The sequence below is a fragment of the Silurus aristotelis genome, assembly GCF_946808225.1.
Source record: "Silurus aristotelis genome assembly, chromosome: 5".
Lineage (NCBI taxonomy): Eukaryota > Metazoa > Chordata > Actinopteri > Siluriformes > Siluridae > Silurus > Silurus aristotelis.
The window spans coordinates 11,237,998-11,259,924 of NC_139578.1; the positions used below are offsets into that span (position 1 = coordinate 11,237,998).

General features: G+C 38.4%; 1 protein-coding gene across 14 annotated transcripts in view; it reads right to left on the reverse strand.

Annotated features, from left to right (window-relative positions):
* Positions 1 to 21,927, reverse strand: part of camk2d1 (calcium/calmodulin-dependent protein kinase (CaM kinase) II delta 1) — an 80,593-nt gene that overhangs the window by 20,223 nt on the left and 38,443 nt on the right. For 8 of the 14 annotated variants that reach the window (XM_083542190.1, XM_083542192.1, XM_083542201.1 and 5 more), the window contains exons 3-9: positions 18,670 to 18,729; positions 13,502 to 13,556; positions 9,946 to 10,011; positions 8,519 to 8,591; positions 5,316 to 5,418; positions 3,823 to 3,906; positions 599 to 693 (exon numbers count right to left, since the gene is read on the reverse strand). In XM_083542190.1, coding sequence (XP_083398316.1) covers positions 599 to 693; positions 3,823 to 3,906; positions 5,316 to 5,418; positions 8,519 to 8,591; positions 9,946 to 10,011; positions 13,502 to 13,556; positions 18,670 to 18,729 — 536 coding nt within the window. Of the gene's footprint in view, positions 1 to 598; positions 694 to 3,822; positions 3,907 to 5,315; positions 5,419 to 8,518; positions 8,592 to 9,247; positions 9,321 to 9,945; positions 10,012 to 13,501; positions 13,557 to 18,669; positions 18,730 to 21,927 lie in introns of all 14 variants that reach the window. The other 6 variants (XM_083542202.1, XM_083542191.1, XM_083542200.1 and 3 more) reach the window with 1 other exon arrangement.

Consider the following 21,927-nt stretch of genomic DNA (forward strand, 5'->3'; position numbering starts at 1 on the left):
GTAAAAAAATGATTCTACTGCATCCAAAGACATTTTATACAATTGTGTGCCTTCAGCTTTGCGATAATAGTTTGGTAAAGAACCACATATGGCTGGGAAAGTCAGGTCTCCCAATACTTTTGTCCATATAGTGTATTTCTGTAACATTACACATTCTTTTTCAAGTACATGTACTAAAGGTCCACGTACAGAGTGCCAATCCCTAATAATGTCCCAAACTTAATACTGTGTATACACTGTACAGAGCCTATACACTAAAAACAGGAGTCTTCAGACGCAACAGATATGAAAGTGGCAAACCACAAACAGAGACTGTTTAAAAGAAATTCAGCAACAAAAAGCACTTTAAATTTAATTAGGAAAGCAAAACCAACAGTTGCAGAATGAAAGAGGAACCTTTTACAGGAAATGAAAAGTGAAGAGGTTTGGGGAAAAATGTTTAATCTTGAAATACAGTTTACAACAGTCGAGCTGGAAAAATAGTGTTTGCTCCCGATCTCACCCGTCTCTGTATCAGTTTATCTAAACGTTTAGAAATTGCCAAACGTATTTTATTGCTGAACATATGGCGCACGTATGTTTGTGTGTGACAACTCACATCATAGGCACCAGCCTTGATCTGCTGATAAAGTCTGTGTTGATCCTCATCCCAGAATGGAGGATAACCCACCAGCAAGATGTATAGAATCACACCTGAATCACAGAATCACAAACACATGCTGACTCTTTTTTATTTTTTTCAGTTAGCCAATATACAGAACCATTTAATATACATTGTAGACTGCTTTGTTGACACCTAACCATGATATTGGTATGTGCTTTTTGTACATCCCATTCCACATGTAGTCTCTATTTGCTGTTAGAATAACCTTCACTCTTCTGGAAAAGATGTTCCATTAGATTTTGGAATAAGGTTATGGAGATTTGTGCTCATGTAGATTCAAATACAAGATTTGTAACTGGTGAAGTTCCTTGATCAGGACCTTCACACACGTCCAGTCTATAAAACAGCCAACAAAACGCAGCTGCTAGGTCACACTATTCCTTTTATTCTACATCCTTATTGTTTAGGCATCACCTGGACATATTACTTTAAAGCTAGTGGAATAGAACTAATACGTTAAGATTGAGAAAATCAAAGTGCACTTTAGGCCGTTCTTCTAAGATGTTAAGAAGGATACTCTCTGATATGGTTATTAAAGCAGATAGGCAAATCATTTAATAGCTATACAGGTGCGTGGTCTTTGTAGAAATGTTGAGTTTGACAGTGTGACAACGTAAAGGGAAGTGGAACTCGGTGGTTAAGCTGTTGGACTTTGATTTGAAAGGTCATGAGTTCAAATCCCACCCACACCAAGCTCATACTGCAGAGCCCTTGAGCAAGGCCCTTAAACCAATTTAACTATGCTGATGATAACACATGCAAACTTGTCCGGTACTCTATATAGCTTATTACTGGTTAGAACAGACCCCAAAAAATCCTTCTTTTAAAATAAAAGTAATAAAACCTGCAAGAAAAACAAAAGTCCTATCTGGGAACATCTCATAACATGCAATAACTGAATTCCTATCAAGAGTCATCAAAACTATATAGCTATAAGCACTACACTTATACATTCTTATATACAACTTGATACCTGCTTTATCCCTGTAAAGCTGCTTTAAGGCTATGTCCATTGTTATATGCGCGATACAAATAAAATGAACTGAACCTGAACACAAAGCCTGGGACCTCTTTGACTGGCAAGGGGGGGAACTTGGAAAAAGTTTGACTGCAACATGAATTTTAAACATGAACTAAATCTTTTACACTATATTTGAAAATAAACAAATATATACCTTCCTACATGTACACATTAATGTATACATACCTACAGCTATTCATAAACCTACATTTCTGATTTGGCTTTTGTGATCCTGAAAAAAAAGTTGGAACAAATGACGTGTGATACCTATTTATTTTTTTTACTTATCTTATCTGAAGCATCTCCTTAAATAATTTAACTTTTTTGATTTAATATATATTATAACTCTGGAAGGCAGTGTATATGTTGGAATTCTTTAATCTTTTCCCCAAAGGGACCGTGTGTCAAGTCAAGTCAAGTTTATTGCTAAAGCGTTTTTTTTTTACAATGGACATTGTCTCAAAGCAGCATTACAGAATTTGAGAATTAAGGTGAATGATGTGTATTTGAATAATGTGTATCATGCCAAACTGTCATTTAAAGACTGACAGTAAATCAACTAACTAAATAAATAGAATCAGGCGGGACAAGATTACTGCTCGGGTGGAATGAAAGCCTGCAGTCACACCAGTCCTTCGCGAATAAGATTGAGGACACAAGATACAAGACTGTGAAAGCTGTGATCTTATAGCTGTACCTTTTGCTCTTCTATTCTCTCCATTAATAATCTAGCACTGCCTTAATCCTTAATATTATATAAAAAAATTAATAAAGAATTTCTTTTTTTAATCACATTTGTTCTACTGATTTCCTTTTTTTTTGTTGTACATTTAGAGTTAACCCATGACAATCATGCGATTGATCACAATTAAATATTTTCATCTATTAACAGCCCTAATATATACATGTATACATACATACTAGGGCTGAAACGATTCTTTAAATAACCAGAGAACCTCGAATACAAAAATCTTTTTTTAATACTTTTAACTACACACAGACATTGTGTTTCCCTGCGGACCATTATTATTGGCACACTAAACTATGAAGCGCTCTGGACAGGTAATACATAAAAAAATAAATAAAAAAAAAATGGAGAGAAAACAGCGAGGGGATGTTTCACATGTAAGAACGTTTCCGCAATTTCTCGCGATTGCAACCTAATTTCTTGCAATTTTTTTCCGACTTTTTACTCACAATTCCAAGGTTTTTTTCGCCAATCGGGCAGCATCACCCCCACTGTAGTGCCAGAAAGCTTCTGTATAGCCAGAAAACTAAGCCTCTGATCCTTGTAAAGAACTCAGCTCTGAAATAGATTTTTTATTTATATGTTTGTTTTTGCTTTTTAATGTAATCTCGCAATTTAATGCACTCATTGGGTTTAGTTTTCACAGATATTCTTGTATGCAATTTCAGCAATAAAATGTAAATTTTTCTAAAAAGCAAACAAATTACTTGTTTATTTTAAGATACCGGTCTTATTTTCTCTTGAATACTTAGTATTGCTCTTTAATAAAGAAAAATGACCTCTGAATCAATTAATGGATTAATTGTTGGAATAATTGGTAGAAAACTTGATTATTAAAATAATTGATAGCTACAGTTCTAATACATATATACATTATATATCTAGTATAAAAAGATAAGAAAAGCACAATGTCTGTCCAAATGCTTTGGAAGGAAAAAATAACGTTTATTAAATCAATTCCAAATGTCTACAAATTTATTTTAGTATTCTAATCCTAAAGACTACTTTTGGACAGGAAAATTGTAATGCAGATAGCACATTCCGAGCAGGTTTGCACTGTCTAATGTTTAACAGGTGACCGGCAAAGACTGAACGAAATACTGATAACAGAACTTACATGTGAAAGGCCACCTTGTTAGTCACAGGGCCTGTGACCTTCCAGTATTTGTGTAATCATAGAAAGATAAGGGATATAAAGTCAACTGTCTTTTGGATAGTGTAACCTTTAGGTCACATTGTCTATGATTAAGTTAGTATCATTTGCCTGCCTATAAATGCCTGCTGATTTTTGACTGTTATCATGTACACACTGAGTGTAGAAAAAGGGAGATAAAAATATTGGAGTGTATATATGACAGAAGGCATACACCAGATGTATAAAATACATACCACAAGCCCACATATCAACAGGCTTCCCATAGGGTTCCTTCCTTAACACCTCAGGAGACAAGTAACCAGGAGTGCCAGCAAATCCTGAAGGCAAACAATAAGAAAATGGAAAAAAAAGGAGAGAAAGAATAATCACACAATACGTCGTGCTGACTTAATAGCTAAGATTTAATTTGAGTCACCATTAGCACAGTCGACAAAATTCTGTCACATATTTTTTTTTTATAATTCTTTTAACAAATTCTGAAATGATGTTCCTTCAAGCCATAAGAAACAAGTATACTGTAGGTATACATAAGGTAGCCATAATGTCACATACCCACATAAAGGCTTCTGCTTTATGGCTTAGCCTTTTCCTTTTAAGTATTAACTGCCTCATTGTATATTAAAGAGTTGGCTGCTTTGTGACACCCAGGGCTGTGCATTATGTTATTGGAATATATAATAACTGGAGATTTTCAATCAAAAGCCCTTTGCTTCTTTGCTCAGGGTGGGTCTGAAAGACGTGCTCGGTTCATGTGTTTGCATCACAGATTTATATTAAACAATTAATGCAATTGTTAACCAAACAGTCACCACCATGTTGTGTATTTGATACTGTGACAAACACTATAGTGCATGAGACAGAATAAACCTGGGCAGAAAAGGTAGGAAAGAAACTTTTATATTAAGCGTTTGTAAACTGTATATGAACCGATTCCAATTTCAACAAAACAAAATCAGCTCAACTTATAAAAAAGCACTAATGTGGTAAGAATGCTTATATTTACCACTGTAATATACTGGACATTCACATTTCACTCTATTAGGTAAACTTTGGTATATCTACTCATTTATGCTCATTCAATTTCTACATGTAATGAATACACTGCAAATATTTGTCAAGAGCATCACTTGAAGTTCACATCAAACATTAGAATAGGGATAAATGTGATCTCATTGACTTTGATATACTGTTTTTTTTAGCAGGTGGGTTCAGTGTCTCTAATGTTTACATACAAATCTTCCACAAAAGCATCCAGTCAGAAGCAGTTCACAGCCGAATCAACAGCTAGAACAATTAGAGATAATAGGGATATGGTAATTCATAACCACTCTTTACAACAGTGGAGAACAGAAAAGTGTACACATCTAATCTTGAGGTGGATGAACTACAACAGCAGAAACCCAAATCTGGTTCTACTACTATCAGGGTGAGCCAATTTATCTCTCTCAAACTGTAGTCTTCTGTGTTTGGACATGCCAAAATATTTTTATAATGCTCAGTTGGCAACTCCAACTACACCATAGCCAAAGTTAATGAGATCACATTTTTCTCCATTCAGATGATGTGAATAGGTGAAGGTGAACTTGTTGACCTTTATCTGCATGATTTTACAGTATACACTGCTGCCACAATTGTATACATATGACAGGAAGATATCAATGAATTCAGCAAGGAGTAATTTGAATTTAAATAAACATAATGGATCTGTTTTGAGAAAGATACGTACCAAACCATGCTTGCTGGTCTCCTTGCACCTCAATGGCCAAGCCAAAATCAGCCAGTTTCACTGCAGCCCCCTTGAGTTTGCTGGCTAAAAGCAGGTTCTCTGGCTTTAAGTGCAAAAGCAAATAATTAAGTTTTTTAGAAATGACCTGGGTCCAGAGTGTCTTACTGTATATTTGCCACTGTGTTGAGATTGTCTTTTACAAGACCTGGATCAAAAATGTTTATAGAATTCTTGAATTCTAACGAATTTTGCACGTGTCAAAGAACATAGCCAAGCCCAAAATATTGATTTAAATTGAAAATATAAATCAGGGTTTTAGACTATGAATAATACTCCCACCCACCATGGCTTTACATGTTTACATGACCAACAGCTTAACCCTAATGGTGCTTGATTTGGAATGCATTCTCACAAATTCTTCTTTTGAGAATCATTTTTGAGCCAGGTCATTCTCAACAGATTTTCAGAGTTATGCACAGGTGCTGCCAAATAAGTCTAAGTATATATATATATATATATGAGCTGAAGCTGTGAATGAAATATGCTTCAGAAATATGATATTAAACAAATTTAATGGTATGATCACCTATCTAATATACACTATATGGAAAAAAGTTTGTAGACACCTGACCATGCAATTCAAGTGTGCTTTTTGAATATAAAATTCTACATTTATTCCACATTTGCTGTTATAATAACCTCCACTCTTCTGGGAAAATGTTCCACTAGATATTGAAGTGTGGTTGTGGAGATTTGTAGATTTGTGCTCTTTCAACCACAAGGGTGCTGATTTTCACCTCCAAACCCATGTAAAGCATAAGTGATGCAAAATGTAATGCTACCACATTCAAAGACAACCTACTCAATTGTGTGCCTCCAACTTTGTGATAACAGTTCAGGGAAGAATCACATATGGTTGAAAAAGTCAGGTGTCACAATACTATTTTTCATACAGTGTCTGTGTCACCTGGACAGACTTATGCACAACCCAATAAGAAATATGAACAAAACAAACAGTGTATGCTATATATATACACACACACACACACACAATACAGATATACATGTGTATACATATGTATACACAGACAATACAGGAAATTCTCACAAATTCTTAAAACGTGCAAAAGTAATGTACAAAAGTACTTATATAACGAATGATTGTTACCATAATTCAAATGCAACAAACGTGCAATAGATGAGCTTTAGTTTTTAACTGCAGAAAATCTTTAATGCCAATAAATCTATGATTTGCCCAATTTGGCAACTTTGTTCAAACACAGATGTGTCCATTAAGAATGCGCATTGAAATTAGGCTTATTCATACATTTAAATACTGTACATTCATAACCAATAGAACACTGTAACTATTGTTTACGTGTCCTTATTTTCAGAAGTAATAATTCATTAAAATTGCTAGCTAATCAATAAGTGTGGCATTCAGCTTTGATTTCAATAATATCTAATTGAGATTGTACATAACTTATGGCATCCAGGTACAGTTTACAGTACAAAAAGAGGCCGAACTAATGTTCAAACAAAAGTTTCCAAAGATGAGGTCATTCAGGAGCAGTTAGGTGGGGAGTCATTCTCTGTGACTCATGCAGAAACATGTGCGCTAATAAAGTGCTAACATGCTACAGGGAGTGCAATCAATGTTAACGCAGCCATTGCTACATTAGCATCAACAGTGCAGCCATTGCTTTTGCATACCTTTTAAACCCAGATAGCTCAGACTAAATCTGGTATACAACACCAGTAATTTTACTTTAAATCAAGGACACATAGTATTTTATACAAAAGCTTTTATGTAAAAGAAAACATGCTCTCAAAAAAAAAAAAAAAAAAAAAACCTTAGCAAACCACGATGGTGTTCCTATACTCATTCTTCACATATGTATAGGGTTGGGGCTGAGGGATGCAGACATGTCACTGCAAGCCAGGGTAAACACCTTCACACAGTATGCCTGACCTACAAAACCAATCTTACCTTTCTAAAAATGTGTCTATGTCATAAACAGCTGAACACATCTATAGAGCAGTGTACCAAAATATAGACATGTGCACAGAATTGCTTTTGTGCTAAGTAAAACAATGGCTTTTCAACAACCCATTTTACTGGCATGGAAAATTTATTCTGTGTACCTTTATCTCCATAACTATCCCCATTTCTACTTCGGAAGAGCTTAAACAAATAAACCACAAACACCTGAGTGTAAAAGGGTTTACAAGCAGTGAAAAGTAGGGTCTTAAATCCTTAAAGTAGTGTGGGGTCAAAGTAGAAAATGAAATAAATTTGTGTGATTATTTAATTTTCACTGAACAAGAATGGATGAATCTGGATAAAAGTAACTGCACTGTGTGTGTGTGTGTTTGTGTGTGCGCGTGTGTGCACGTGCTGCAAACGTAACACACCACCATCCAGACATATCTGCGTAAACATGGATAACTAAATCAGGTTCGCTTTGTAAACAATATTCTCTTTTCCCTAAATGTTTTGTCTCAAATGACTTCGTCCCACCACTACACCCAACCCTCTGCGTGTTTGCCATGGAAACGCTGTAGGGACGACTAATCGTATGACAGAATCTGAACTCTAAATGCAGGAGGAGGATTATACTCGTAACTGCACCTGGCTCATTTGATTAGCAAATTAATGTTCAGGGCTCAGAACCTTGGGGCTGGTGTGTTGGGGATGAACAATGTTGTAGTTTCGGCTAAGATAACATTATCATGCACTAGGCAAAGATATATCTTTGCATACACTATTATTAATTCCTAGCCGCTTAGTTCGGGTCATACAAAACTTTAAAATTTCAGGTTTATTGTATTCTTTTTAAATAGGCCATTTAAGCTAGAAATGAAAACGTTTTGTGAATTTAACTAAAGTTAGATATTGATTAGAGAGGAAATCACTAAAAACAATGTAATTATCAATGGAAAAGGGCATGGATTATTTTTTATGTGCTTAACTTTCTAAATGATTTCAGTACTTTTTTTGAATTGCTATTTTGCATGCTTTAGAACAATAAACATTCTAAGATTAGTAACTAACAAGATATCAGTGACCTCAATGAACACCAAGTATCTGGGGCATAAAGAACTCCCCAGAAAAAAGTCCCATAGTTGATTTATGAGAGCATAGCCTGAAGAAGAAAAAGAAAGGAATTTGGTGTTGAAAACCCCCTAGTGCATCTACTCACCTTCAGGTCGCGATGGACCACTCCCATCTGGTGGCAGTGGAGAACAGCCTCAAGGATCTGCTGAATGCAATGACTGCATGCAAACACCAGGGGGGTGTGGGTTAGTCATGAGCTCACACACACTCTGCGTTCACACTGAGACCAGGGAAGCTAGAGACGTCATGTAGCTGACCACATAGGAGCTTTGATTTTTTCAGTTTTATAGTGTATAAGAATTGTACTTAATAGACTTTTTTTTTTTTTTTTGCAATAATTTTTAAATACTCAGCCAATAGTGGAGCTAACCCTATTTTCCAGCCATTATTGCTATCCTTGTTGTTGCCGTCCTGCTTTCCCTGATCCCAAAGCAGAAGTGGTGTTTGCACTAGAGGGTGGCTGGGGGCTTGACCCTATTAGGATATTGATTTTCAAATTCAATTAATAATTACTTGCTAAATATTTGCTAAAACCACTCATTCTGATTGCAAACTACTCCATCAAAACTTCCCATTGAGTCAAACCTCTCAGCCACTGGTTAGAGCATGTCTCTTTGACGCTACATGCAAATTTTTTTGCATTTGTTTTTATTTTTTCCCCTCCTCTACACCCCCCCAAAATGCAGACCAGAAGAAGTTAAGGTGGGTGAAGTGAGTTTAAAAGAGCACAGCGTCCACAATCTCAAAGTGGTTGTTAATTGTTCATCTGGAGAGCCAAGCCAGGATTTCATACATTCCGTCCTGTCATACTAACCTTCAAGTCTCGATGGACAATACCACTTAGGTGACAATGATTTACACTCTCTAGAATCTGCTGTATGCAATGACTGAGAAAGAGAAAGACATGGCAGGAAAGCAAAAGAGGAGAAGTACAGTTCAGCAAGCACAATTACACATATGACAGAATGTCCCACAAACAAAAGGGGAACAACAACGTGAAGGGAAAAAAGAATCCTTCCGTTTTATATTTGGTTATCTATGCTTTCGTTTGCAAGGTTGTTTAAGTGAAATACAACATACAGACTTTTTACGATGAGAACAAAACATTTAACAGATATAAAACAGCGTAGAGTAAAAAATTTTTTCCTTTAAGCAATTCTATCTATATTATCTAGGCATAAAACGAACATTAGGGTACAGCTCACGACAAGAAAGTATGAAAGGATATGTGCACAGCAAACAAGATACACAACAAAAACACACATTTAGCAGTCATTGCTCACATTCTATATGAAGATCACATTTTTATATAGCTTAATCAAGGTGTTAATCACTACGACATTTTATTAGTCTAGTCAAGAGCAAACACAGTCATTTCCTGGGCTTGAAAAGCATTGGAACTCTTCATAAGAGACCCAAATAATATATTTAAGTCATTGTCAGTAATTCATTTATTTTATGTAAACAGTAGTATATATAAACCACGCATTATCATCATGTGAAACGACTGACCTGGCATCAGCTTCACTATAGTACTCCCTGGCCACAATATCTTCAAACAGCTCCCCTCCTGTGACTCTGAAACGTATTAGAATGAACACGTGAAATTCTTAATAGCGGCCATACTTCATCTTTAGTATCACGTGGTAGCCACTTTATTCAGATAATAGATGCAATGCATCAGGGAATGCAGAGAGGCAGAACATGAATCCAGTCATTGACAAAGCAATATTTATCTACTTTCACACAATCTAAGTGTAAAATCTATCTACTAGCATGTTTGTGGGTGGTGGAAAGTCACTTGACCAAGAGGAAACCCACACTGTGCAGGGTACAACATAAATGTTCAGAAATGAACAAGGCGGTTAATGGTAACGCTACCTGCTTGAAAGGATGCATAACCAAATGTGCTTTAATTTTGTCTTGTATAAGCCTGAGGTGGATAAAATATAGCAATATTTCAGAGTGGTTTGGTATTGTCTAACTACAGCTGAAATTTCATACCAATTTCCATCCTCATCTTTGACCTGACTGGTCTCGGCACTAATAATTTTATTATATTTCAGGATTTTTTATCCAAAATTGTTGCCTATTACTGATTGAATGAAGTAAAAAGTGAAAAATACAGATAAGTCCCATTTCCATAGTAAACAGTATACAACCAGCTTAAACTAAATTAAACATAATTCTGTGGTTCAAAGAAATTAAGAGACCCCAATAAAACTAGCATACAGTCTTGTAGCACACGTAATAATTGCATATATGATGGTTTAAAAATACTAATAGGTATGCATGCACAGTATATAGTGTATATATATATATATATATATATATATATATATATATATATATATATATATATATATATATATAAAAATATATATATAGACTTGGAAAGTAACTTGACTTGCAACTTGAAGTACATGACTTGCACTTGTCGGTTCTTTCAATACAACTTTAGAAGTATTAGACCAGTTCTATGCTTGTTCAGTTTCTTGTCATTTCAAGACTGGACTACTGCAACTCTCTGCTGGCAGGTTTTCCTCTGAACGCTATTCGTCCACTGCAAATGATCCGCAATGCAGCTGTGCGACTTGTGTTCGATCCACCCAAGTTCTCCCACACCACCCCACTACTGCGCTTGCTTCACTGGCTTCCGGTAGCTTCATGCATCAGATTCAACACACTGCAAAAAAACAAAGCCAATAATAGACCAGCACCATCTTACCAAGGAGATCTAATCACTTCTTAGCACTGTTAAACTAGTACCATCTTCTCTCAGGGTAAGAGATAAGTATACTTCAAGGCTCTTCTCTGTCCTGCACCGTGGTGGTAGAATGAACTTCCCCTAGACGTCCTATCAGCGGAGCTACTGGCTAGCATCAAATGATGGGTGAAGACCTTCCTCTTCCTGAAACACTAACACTTTTCCCGGTTTGCTTTGTCTTTGTTTTATATATATAAAAAAATAATAATAATAAATTTAATTAAAAGCTGAAGGCATCTTAAGTTTGTAATCTAGCGAACCAGTGTTGATTTATTCATTAATAGAGACTCAAAACACTTTTGTACATCGCTCTGGTTAAGGGCGTCTGCTTCTTCCTCTTTCAGCTTCTCCCATTAGGGGTCGCCGCAGCGGATCATCCTTCTCCATACCCCCCTGTCCTCTACATCTGCCTCTTTCACCCCAAATACCTGCATGTCTTCCCTCACCACATCTATAAACCTCCTCTTCGGCCTTCCTTTTTTCCTCGTTCCTGGTGGCTCCATCCTCAGCATTCTCCTACCGATATACCCCATGTCCATCCTCTGCACATGTCCCAACCATCTCAATCTCGCCTCCCTCACCTTGTCTCCAAAACGTCCTACATGCGCTGTCCCTCGAAAAAACTCATTTCTAATCCTGTCCATCCTCATCACTCCCAACGAAAACCTTAACATCTTCAGCTCTGCTACCTCCAGCTCCACCTCCTGTCTTTTACTCAATGCCACTGTCTCTAAACCATACAACATCACAGGTCTCACCACAGTCCTATAAACTTTCCCTTTCACTCTTGCAGATACCCTTCTATCACCCTTCTTTGGATAAGGGCGTCTGCTAAATGGCGTAAATGTAATGTAAGTTTTGTCTACGATGGAAATCCCACCATTGTTCTGCATCAATGTGTGATGTTTCAACAGCACAACTATTAGTCTAAAAGTGATTCAGTTATAATTCATGCAAAGTTAATTAGCTGTACTAGCATATGAGCTTTTTAAGCAAGTGAAAGCGTGCACCACTGAGACACACTGAATGGCAACAAAGAGGTTTTTCATGCTTAACTAAGTGTGTGTACTAATTGGCTACATTTTCTTTTTTTTTTTTAAAGCAATCACACCAACCTTGTTAAAAGAGAGTCTAAATATTTGAAACCACAATAACAATATAGACAAGACAAGATTGCGTTGTTACAACTGAGGGGCACGGACAAAGACAGCCTGTGTGAAAGGAAAGAGGACGTAGAAACAAACGTTTGTATGGAGAGAATATCGATATACAGATTCAGTAAAGGCCAAAACATTTGCTGGCATTTGGATTGTCGCAGTGTGAAGCATGTCAATCGACTCGTCAATATGCAAGTCTTGGTCAATGTGATCTTTTACCTGTCGTGCAAAATTAAAGAAACAGCTTTACATAGAATATAATGGGGGGAAATATATTTTGAATAGAAATACAGCAAGAGATTTACGAGGTGAAGCCTTTAGCTAATAAGAGGTACCTGTAGTGACAAATCTCAGTACTTTGTCAGTCAGAATTCCATAGAAACACTGACAGAAAAAAAGGCAAAATGCAATTCACACATAAGAGCTACATTCACCCTCACACTTAATGCATTATTCTTGCTTCTAAAGGTCACTGCATATATCATAAAAAGGCAAACAATTTTGTCTGCATTAGTTATGCATTTCTGAGGCTATGTTAGTGCTGAAAACATTGTCCAAAGACAACAGGCAGAGAATAACCAACTTACTTGTGTTCAACACAAGTAGATTTCACATGACTGCCAACAGGGCGAATATACATGGTTTCACAGAGAGGCACAATGTATGTTTAGCGGATTTATCCTCATCATGGACTCTTTATATAGGGTTTTTTTTAAATTCCAGGTTTTCCAGGTTTGTTGTGTTGTGTTTTGTGTTGAACTTAAATAAAGAAATAGGGAGGTATTGCACTGGGCAGCAACCAGTTGAAGGTGAATAGTTGTCCAAAAAGGGACTTGATTAGCTGCTCAGTTATATTTCTTTACATACCACCTGGAAACACACACGCGCACAAACATACCCAATTAGTGTGGGTTCATCCAGACTGCCGACAGTGTTCATTAGCAGGCTGCCAGACCCTTAATTCTGGTTATATTTGGTAAGAGGAGGAGCCGACCCTGAACTACATGCCAGTGTGGTGTATGTACACTCTTACTAGCCACCATGATAAGCGTGCGCACACACACACACACACACACACACACACACACACACACACACACACACACACACACACACACACACACACACACACACAATTACTTACAAATCAAACACAAGGTAGTGGAATCCCTCTTCAGATATGCTGTCATGGAGTCTCACTGTAAGGGGCAGAGAGATGGAAGGCTGATTAGATTTTACACAGGATACAGACACACCCGCTTTCCAAATCATTTAGTCTCATCGTGTGTGTGCACGAACCTGTGTGCGAGAAAGATAGCGCCCTACAGACGGACGTCTATGACAGACTCTCTCATTCATTAGACCAATTTCAATTCCCACACTATACCCTGACCCTTCTATATTTCATCTTCAAACCACCCTTTAAGGTTACATAAACACATCCATCTTTATTACGTCCTGACAAAAACCTCCATATAAGTCAAATATTTCACTGTTATCGCTTGTCTCTTAAAAAAGAAAAAGGTGAGCAATAAACAACCATAAAAATAGCATCTGTATGCATTTTTTATATATAGCGGGTTTGAAACATTAGGTTTTTTTCAGGTTATAGATTAAATTTCAAAAGCAGATGACATTATTATAATAATAATAATAATAATAATAATAATAATAATAATAACTTTCTTTTGGCTTCTCCCGTTAGGGGTCGCCACAGCGGATCCTCCGCACGTTTGATTTGGCACGTTTTTACGCTGGAAGCCCTTTTCTAACGCAACCCTCCCCAATTTATCCGGGCTTGGGACCGGCACCGAGAGTGGCTGGGGATGGTTAATAATAATAATAATAATCATTATTATTATTATTATTATTATTATATAGTCTTTCTATTGTACCTTTTTGGACATTACTCACTGCACAATAACCCATAATGACGAAATTTTTCAACTTTATTGAAAACTCAAAAACAAGTATACCAACTTTAGGTACAGTACTTTGTGAAAGCACCGGTGGCAGCAGTCACACCTTAGTTTCCTCCTGGGTAAGTCTCAACAAGCTTTGCAAACCAAGTTTTGAGGAATTTCACTCAATCAGACTGCATGGGAAGTGCTCAGTCTGGGTTTTAGCGAGGCCACTCAAGTACATTCAGAGAAGCTACACTAGGATTGTCTTCACTTCATAATTTGGGTTGTCACTGTGCTGAAAAGGTGTTCCGGGCGCGTCCCACTGGGAGGAGACCCTGGGGAAGACCTAGGACATGCTGGAGAGACTATGTCTCCCGGCTGGCCTGGGAACGCCTTGGTGTCCCCCCGGAAGAGCTGGAAGAAGTGTCTAGGGAGAGGGAAGTCTGGGCATCTTTGCTTAGACTGCTGCCCCCGCGACCCGGCATCGGATAAGCGGGAGAAGATGGATGGATGGACTGTGCTGAAAAGTGTAAAATCATCCCAGTCAGGTCTTATGGATGCTTCTTTAAAGAAGACCTTCCAAAATTTGGATGCATAGTACATTTTGAGAAGCAACTCACAAAAAGGTGCTACCACCACCATGCTTCACTAAACTGACAGTCATTTCTATGCGTGTAACTTTACCAAATTAGCATCCATCTTGCCTCTCGAATTTATTAATATAAGTGTCTATGGGATGGTTGTCGGTTTTGATCACAGTAACTGACTCAAAACCTGGTTCAAAACCTCCTACATTTCATACTGATAAAAGAACTCATAGGAATATTCAAAGCTTTAAAGTGTTTTAACCCCATATCCCTATCAATGTCTTAATGTTCCTTGGATTTTATGGCTTGGGTCTGACCTCTTACAATGTGAATAGTGGTACCAAATTCACACAGGTGGGTGCCTTTTTGAATCATGTCTGATTAATTGAATTAGCCACAGGAATTTAGTTGAGCTCTAGAGACACAATCGAAGCAAACAGGATGTACCTGAGCTCTATGTGGAGTGCCTTAGTCATAGGTCTGAATACTAAATAAGGGACTCTTGGTTTTTCTTTTGTTGTTTGTAATACATGTGCAAAACATGCCCATGGTGTCAGGATGTATTGTGTGTAGATTAATGTCCAATGAAAAGCAATTTAATACCATTCATACAAAGTGTGAAAAAAGTAAAGAAGTCCAAAATCAAAAGGAAATATTTTTGCAAAATACAGATAAGACAAAAGCCTTTTCTTATAATTTTAAACACTCCATTTCAACAAACTATCTGTCAGGGATTCTCCTGCCACTCCGCGGCTCTCTCTCAGCCGCTCCCAGTGCTAATCGCCGTCACCTGTCACTCGTTACCGGTTCCCCTTCATAAGCTCCCGTTTTGTCCCCACTCGTTGTTAGAGCTACATGATTGCCACAGTGATCTACAGGACTCCGTACTGCCAGCATTCCCCGCTGGTTCCTGCTCCTGGTTTCGACTCTAAAGATTCTACCCCTTATTAGAACTATCCCCGCGTTACGGATCCTACCCGCCTCACAGATCCTACCCGCTTTATGGATTATCCCCGAATCACAAATCCTACCCGCTTTACGGATTATCCCCAAGTTATGGACCCTACCCGCTTTACGGATTATCACGCATTATGGACTATACCTGCATTACCGCTCGTAACGCTCCCAGTCTTGCGTTTCTGTGCTGAAAGTTAAATAAAACATGATTGAGTTACTTCCGCTTCCTCTGCGTGGTCAGGGTCCTGACAGAAGATCCGACCTAAACCGAAAAAAAAGGAGGAATCGCTTTACCGTGATGGATCAGCAGCCTGGTTCCGCTTCCGCTGCGGAAGTACCAGCAAATACATCGGGACACAGTTATCCCAATTCCCCACCGAACAAGCCAAGATCTTCATCTCTCTCCTGTCTGGGATGCTCTCTCTTGGGCCAGCAAGAGAGCAAACGGAGGCGATTTTGGCTCGTATGCCAATTTCATCGTGCATTTAATGGGGATGTTTGGGATGACAATAGCGGACTTCCGCTACAGCCCCCCACAGTTCTGGGAAGGCCCCGGACCGGATGGCTGACGTCAGGAGGTGCCAACCCAAGCCCCAGTCTTCAAGCCCCAGAGCGGACACCGCCTGGCTTCCAAGATCCCCTGGAGTCATCGCCAGCCTGCCTTCCAGGCTCTTTCGGAGGCACCGTTGCGCTCCCAAGTCCTTCCGAAGGAGCAGTCACGCTTCAAGATTCTCCCGTAGGCACCGCTGCGCTACAAGGACGCTCTGGAAACGCTGTCACACTACATGGACCCATCCGGAAGCGACTACACGGTCCCAAGTTCCGCTGGAGGCAACATCGCGCTTCCAAGTCCCTCTAAAAGCGACACCGCGCCTCAAAGCCTTTCTGAAAGCGATACCGCACCTCAAAATCCGTCTAAAACCGACAACGCGGTCCCAAGTTCCTCCAAAGGCGTTGTCGCGCTTTAAGGTCTCTCCTAAGACGACGTGCTTTACAACTCCTACCAAGGCGACGCCATGCTTCCAGGCTCATCCGAAGGCGCAGTTGTGCTTCAAAATCCTCCCGTAGGCAAAGTTGCGCTACAAGGACCCTCCAAAAATGGCGCCACGCTAAAAGGACCCTCCGGAAACGCCATTGCGCTACAAGGACACTCGGGAAACGACGATGCGGTCCCAAGTTCTGCTGGAGGCAACGTCGCGGCCCTTAATCCCTCCGCCTCAAAGCCCCTCCGAAGGCGACGTCACGCCTCCGAGTTGCTCCGAAGGCGACGTCACGCCTCCGAGTTGCTCCGAAGGCGACGTCACGCCTCCGAGTTGCTCCGAAGGCGACGTCACGCCTCCGAGTTGCTCCGAAGGCGACGTCACGCCTCCGAGTTGCTCCGAAGGCGACGTCACGCCTCCGAGTTGCTCCGAAGGCGAGACGTCACGCCTCCAAGGTACTCTGAAGGCGAGACGTCATGCCTCCAAGTTTCTCCGAAGGCGTTGTCATGCTTCAGGGTCTCTCCGAAGGCGACGTCACACTTCACAATTCCTACCAAGACGACGGCATGCTTCCAGGCTCCTCCGAAGGTGCCGTCACACTCCCAAGTCCTTCCGAAAGCGTTCCCCTTCATAAGCTCCCATTCCGACCCCACTCGCTGTCGGATCTACATGATTGCCACAGTGATCTACAGGACTCCGTACCGCCAGCATTCCCTGCTGGTTCCTGCTCCTGGTTTCGACTCTAAGGATTCTACTCCTTATTAGAACTATCCCCGCGTTACGGATCCTACCCGCTTTACGGATTATCCACGCATTACGAAATATACCCGCATTACGGTTCGTAACGCGCCCAGTCTTGTGTTTGTGTCCTGACACTATCCTACTCAAGCTGGTGAAATCATTAATAATGTTTAAATAAAATACTGAGTGCTTTAAATTAAAAATAAACCTGCATATGGTTGTATGGAGTTTTGATAGGCGAGCTAAAGAAAACCAAGAAAGGAGAAAGAGGAATCCCCTTAGTCTCAATTTCTTAAGCATTTCCTCACAGCAATGATTCACCATGTCTCTCTCTCGCTCTAGTTTCCATAGCAACTATGGGAGACAGGCTTTCCCAGCAACTGTTATAATGGGGAAAAAAGGGAGAGCAACTGCTACAATTTGGGAGAATCTCTGTGAGAAGAGACGCTGCTGTAAAACAATATTGATTTTTAATAGCAATTATAATATTAAATAATTTGGCTCTTGATTGCAAAGCCTAATGTGGAACTAGTGAGATGCATTTCACATGAAAACCTGTCCTGATATAGGATGTCGAACATTATAGTGCCTAGCCTAGGCCTGATTGATATTCATTACAGCTGGTTATATGTGGTGTGGAGTGAAAAATGGAAAATATATATACCCATACATAATCTCATAATATGTCAAATAAAAGCAAGGCAATAATAAATCACATCAGCAAAGCTTTAATTTTTTTCCTCCAATAAATCTAGAATTACAGACTGCTTTTTATTGATCAATCCACTAATATTATTCAATACTGCCTATACACTGTCTACTTTTTAAAGCATTAATAAGCGTTTTGTGTTTGGAGCCTGGTATATTGCAAAACATGGTATATTCCAACAGCCTTTATTATGCTGAGCAACTGTTTGTGAGGAAGGATCATTAGCCTATCTTACTCATTGATGCTTTGATGCCATATATTTACACCTCTTTATTAAAGGGAAATTTATTCTTGTGCTTTTAACATAGAGGTTCAAATCTGTTGTCGCTGTTTAATTTTTATGCTAGGACCAATGTCCAATGTGTAAATGCATATTTAATTGTTCTGAGCTGGATCTGAAAAAGCAAATGTATTCTGTGCATGACAACACTCACCAATGTTGGGGTGTTTCAGCAGACGACATATGCGAGCCTCACGTTCCAACTTCTGGTGATCTATGGAAATAGAAACAGCCATTAAATAAGAAATACGTCACAAACATTTGAGGTCAAATACATGTAAATATGGCCAGTCACTTTAACATGGCATGGATACTATTTCACATTCTTTCTTGATTGTAATTGCGCTTTTGATGAGCACGTCCCAACAAGGCCTCTTTGAGGTTCCACAGGCTCAAAGCTTCAAGAACATGTACGTTTGTTAAGTGCATCTTAAAAAAGAATCGATCATGGTGCACGCTTTTCTCTTTCGTGTGACCCTGTAATAGGCAGCTAAGATTCAACAATATCCAACCAACAAGCCTACAATCTAGCAGCTCATTTTGGACAGTACTTACTGTTCGACTGTTTCCAATACAGTCTGTTTCCAGTGTGTGAGATGCTCTAGTTATATTTATCCAGGGTTGTCAGGTTTTAGCCGATCTAAAAACCAGGCCGAAAACTAGTCCAAATATTTCAGGACATGAAAAAAGGAATTACATAATTTTTTTTTAACCTTTGGAAGGAATCAATGTCAATAAGGTGCACAACTTGGGACATTTCTAATGTATAAATTTGATTCCCCTATAACCCTATAAACCCCCTTTACCTCTGTTAGCTACACTAAAGCAGCAGTTCTTGTTCCCAAAACCATAGAGATGTCAAGCTCTTGAAATAAACAGACCCAGACCACCATGAGATTGAAATCTTGGGAATACCTGGTTTATTGTAAAGTCCAGAACCAGTAATTTTAATAATCAAAATAATAAATCATGATTATAATCAAAATCATGATCAGCCAGGTCTCAGAATTTGGAATGCAAGTCCAAGGTCAGCCAGACTAACTGCAGCTCTTCAAATGAGCTGCAGATTCTACTAAAAAACAAGAATCATTTCCTACATTTGAGTGCACAATTACTACGTCTGCCTTACAAATGAACTCACTGCTCTTCTATTTGGATCCTTCACTTGTTCCGTTTAGTAATGTTTAATAACTATTACAGCTGCTTGGGTCGAGCTGAGTCATATATTAACCAGTGTCAAAGTGAGGGAGCTGGTAAAAGTAAATGACCAACATGGACTTGTGGGCTGTAGACAAAGTTAAAGAAATAAATAGACAAAATACAGACAGTACACAGATCTTAAGAAGTAATTTTTTAGCATAGTACCTGCTCATGATATTTTCTAACAAACTGACTTCTATAGAACAAAGTCTAAACAAACTAGTTGCCCGATATAAGTACATCTTGTTAGCTTCCTGTGTCACACCCACACGGATGTGAAACATTTTTACCTTCTTTTGCTGTGTCCCACAAGATCCCAGTCTCAAGCAGATGCTGCGTGATCCTTCTAGCATGTTTCGTTGTTTTTTTTAAAGCCACCAAAACAAATTTTCCCTCATACTCCTCTTGGTATTTAAATCCCAATGTATGTATTCATATTTGGTTACCTCACTAATAATACAAAGAGTTTTCCGTTGTCCTTTGGCTCTGCTATTTGGCACAGAGATGGCTTGTGTAATAGCTTGTGTAGGCCTTGAAATGGCTGGGATGATTCGCTGCCTCTGAATCAAACCCAGGAAGCAACAGATGACATTTATTTAAATTTGGATATTGAATTAAAATTGTTAAATGCTCATCAGGGACAGACTTCCACTCATTAACAACAGCTTATTAATTTTTATCACCACATTATTTGTGTAAGGCTGCTTTGAGACAATGTTCATTGTTGAATGCTCTATACAAATAAAAATGAATTGATTTCTATTTCCACGCCCACTGTCAAAGGTTGAAAATAAAATAAAAGACAAAGATGTAAACCTTGAACTCTGGAGTCCCATAATCCAGATTATGATCACAGTGTCAGACTTCAGAGCAGTAAAACACCAATAGGATTTTACTTCCACGTTTCCTTAACCAATCAAAGTTCCTCACAGAGGCATTCCTCTTCCATTCCTAAGCGGTAATTCTGACCAATAGTGCCTAAGGAAATTCACAACACTATATTTTCTATCCAATCAATTCCCCCTTGACAGTCATAATCCAGTTAAAACTAATTCAGCCATTTTATTTGTCCTCACAAGGGATGAGGTGTAATCTGCAGCATAGCCGGATTACACACAATGGTCTATATTTAGATCTCTCACCCTTATTGAATGTGGTTGCACTTAACATGGACATTAAATCCAACAGACTGTAGAATGAAAACAAACAAGTCTGCTAAGTCTGAATTTGTTTCTTATGAACTCTACAGTACACAATTTGTACAATTTAATATGTTGGCAATATACAGTATATTGTATATATCGTTATACAGTATGTTCTCTATAATTCACTATATTACTACCAATGACGCACTTCAATACCTATATAAAAATATGTCTGTATGCTTATGATCTTATCTCCCTAGATCATTTTTAACGTCTGGATTGTTTGCAACATACACAGTGTATAGTGACTTGCTTAGAGCATCTGCTTGGAATACAATGCTTTAATTGCCAGAAGAATATCAACTCTTATAATTATCTCCTGATAGCATCTCATGATTGTGTCTTCACATTATTATTCTCAGTCATTGTTATAGACTCCATGAGCGACATCGAGATCTAGATCTTACACGTATTAAAAGTGACCCAGTTCACAAATATCCCAAATGATGGAGAGAGAATGCGAGAAATAGAGCGTCTATTTTCAATCATGTCAAACTGGCCTCGTCAACGAACATCGTGTTGTTAGGTACAATACTGGACAGTGACACCCACATAAACACAGTACAAAAAAAAAACTTACATACCAGATATATTCTGTATTTAAAGAAAAACTTGAATGATTAATGATCAACAATTTACTTTTGTTATAACTCAATATATAAGCATATGTAGGGCTGAAATCAGATCTCTACAGTCATTTGCTAATGTGAACAGCTTTAATAGTGTAGCATGTATTAATTCTAGTAAAGTTTACTCATTTAAAAAAACTGATTTTCCAGACCTGTCAACCATCAGGCAACACTGAGGCATTTTTTAATGAAGTGCATTCTTCATGATTAAACAGATGAGCAAATCGACACATTCAAAAGATTCATGCAGTTGTTTATAACAGTTTAATTTAAGAGGACTATAATACATAATTATAAGAGGTTAGCAAAAAAAACATTTCAGCACAAAATAATACAATTATGTATAGTCTTATAACAAAGTGTCACATAATATATATT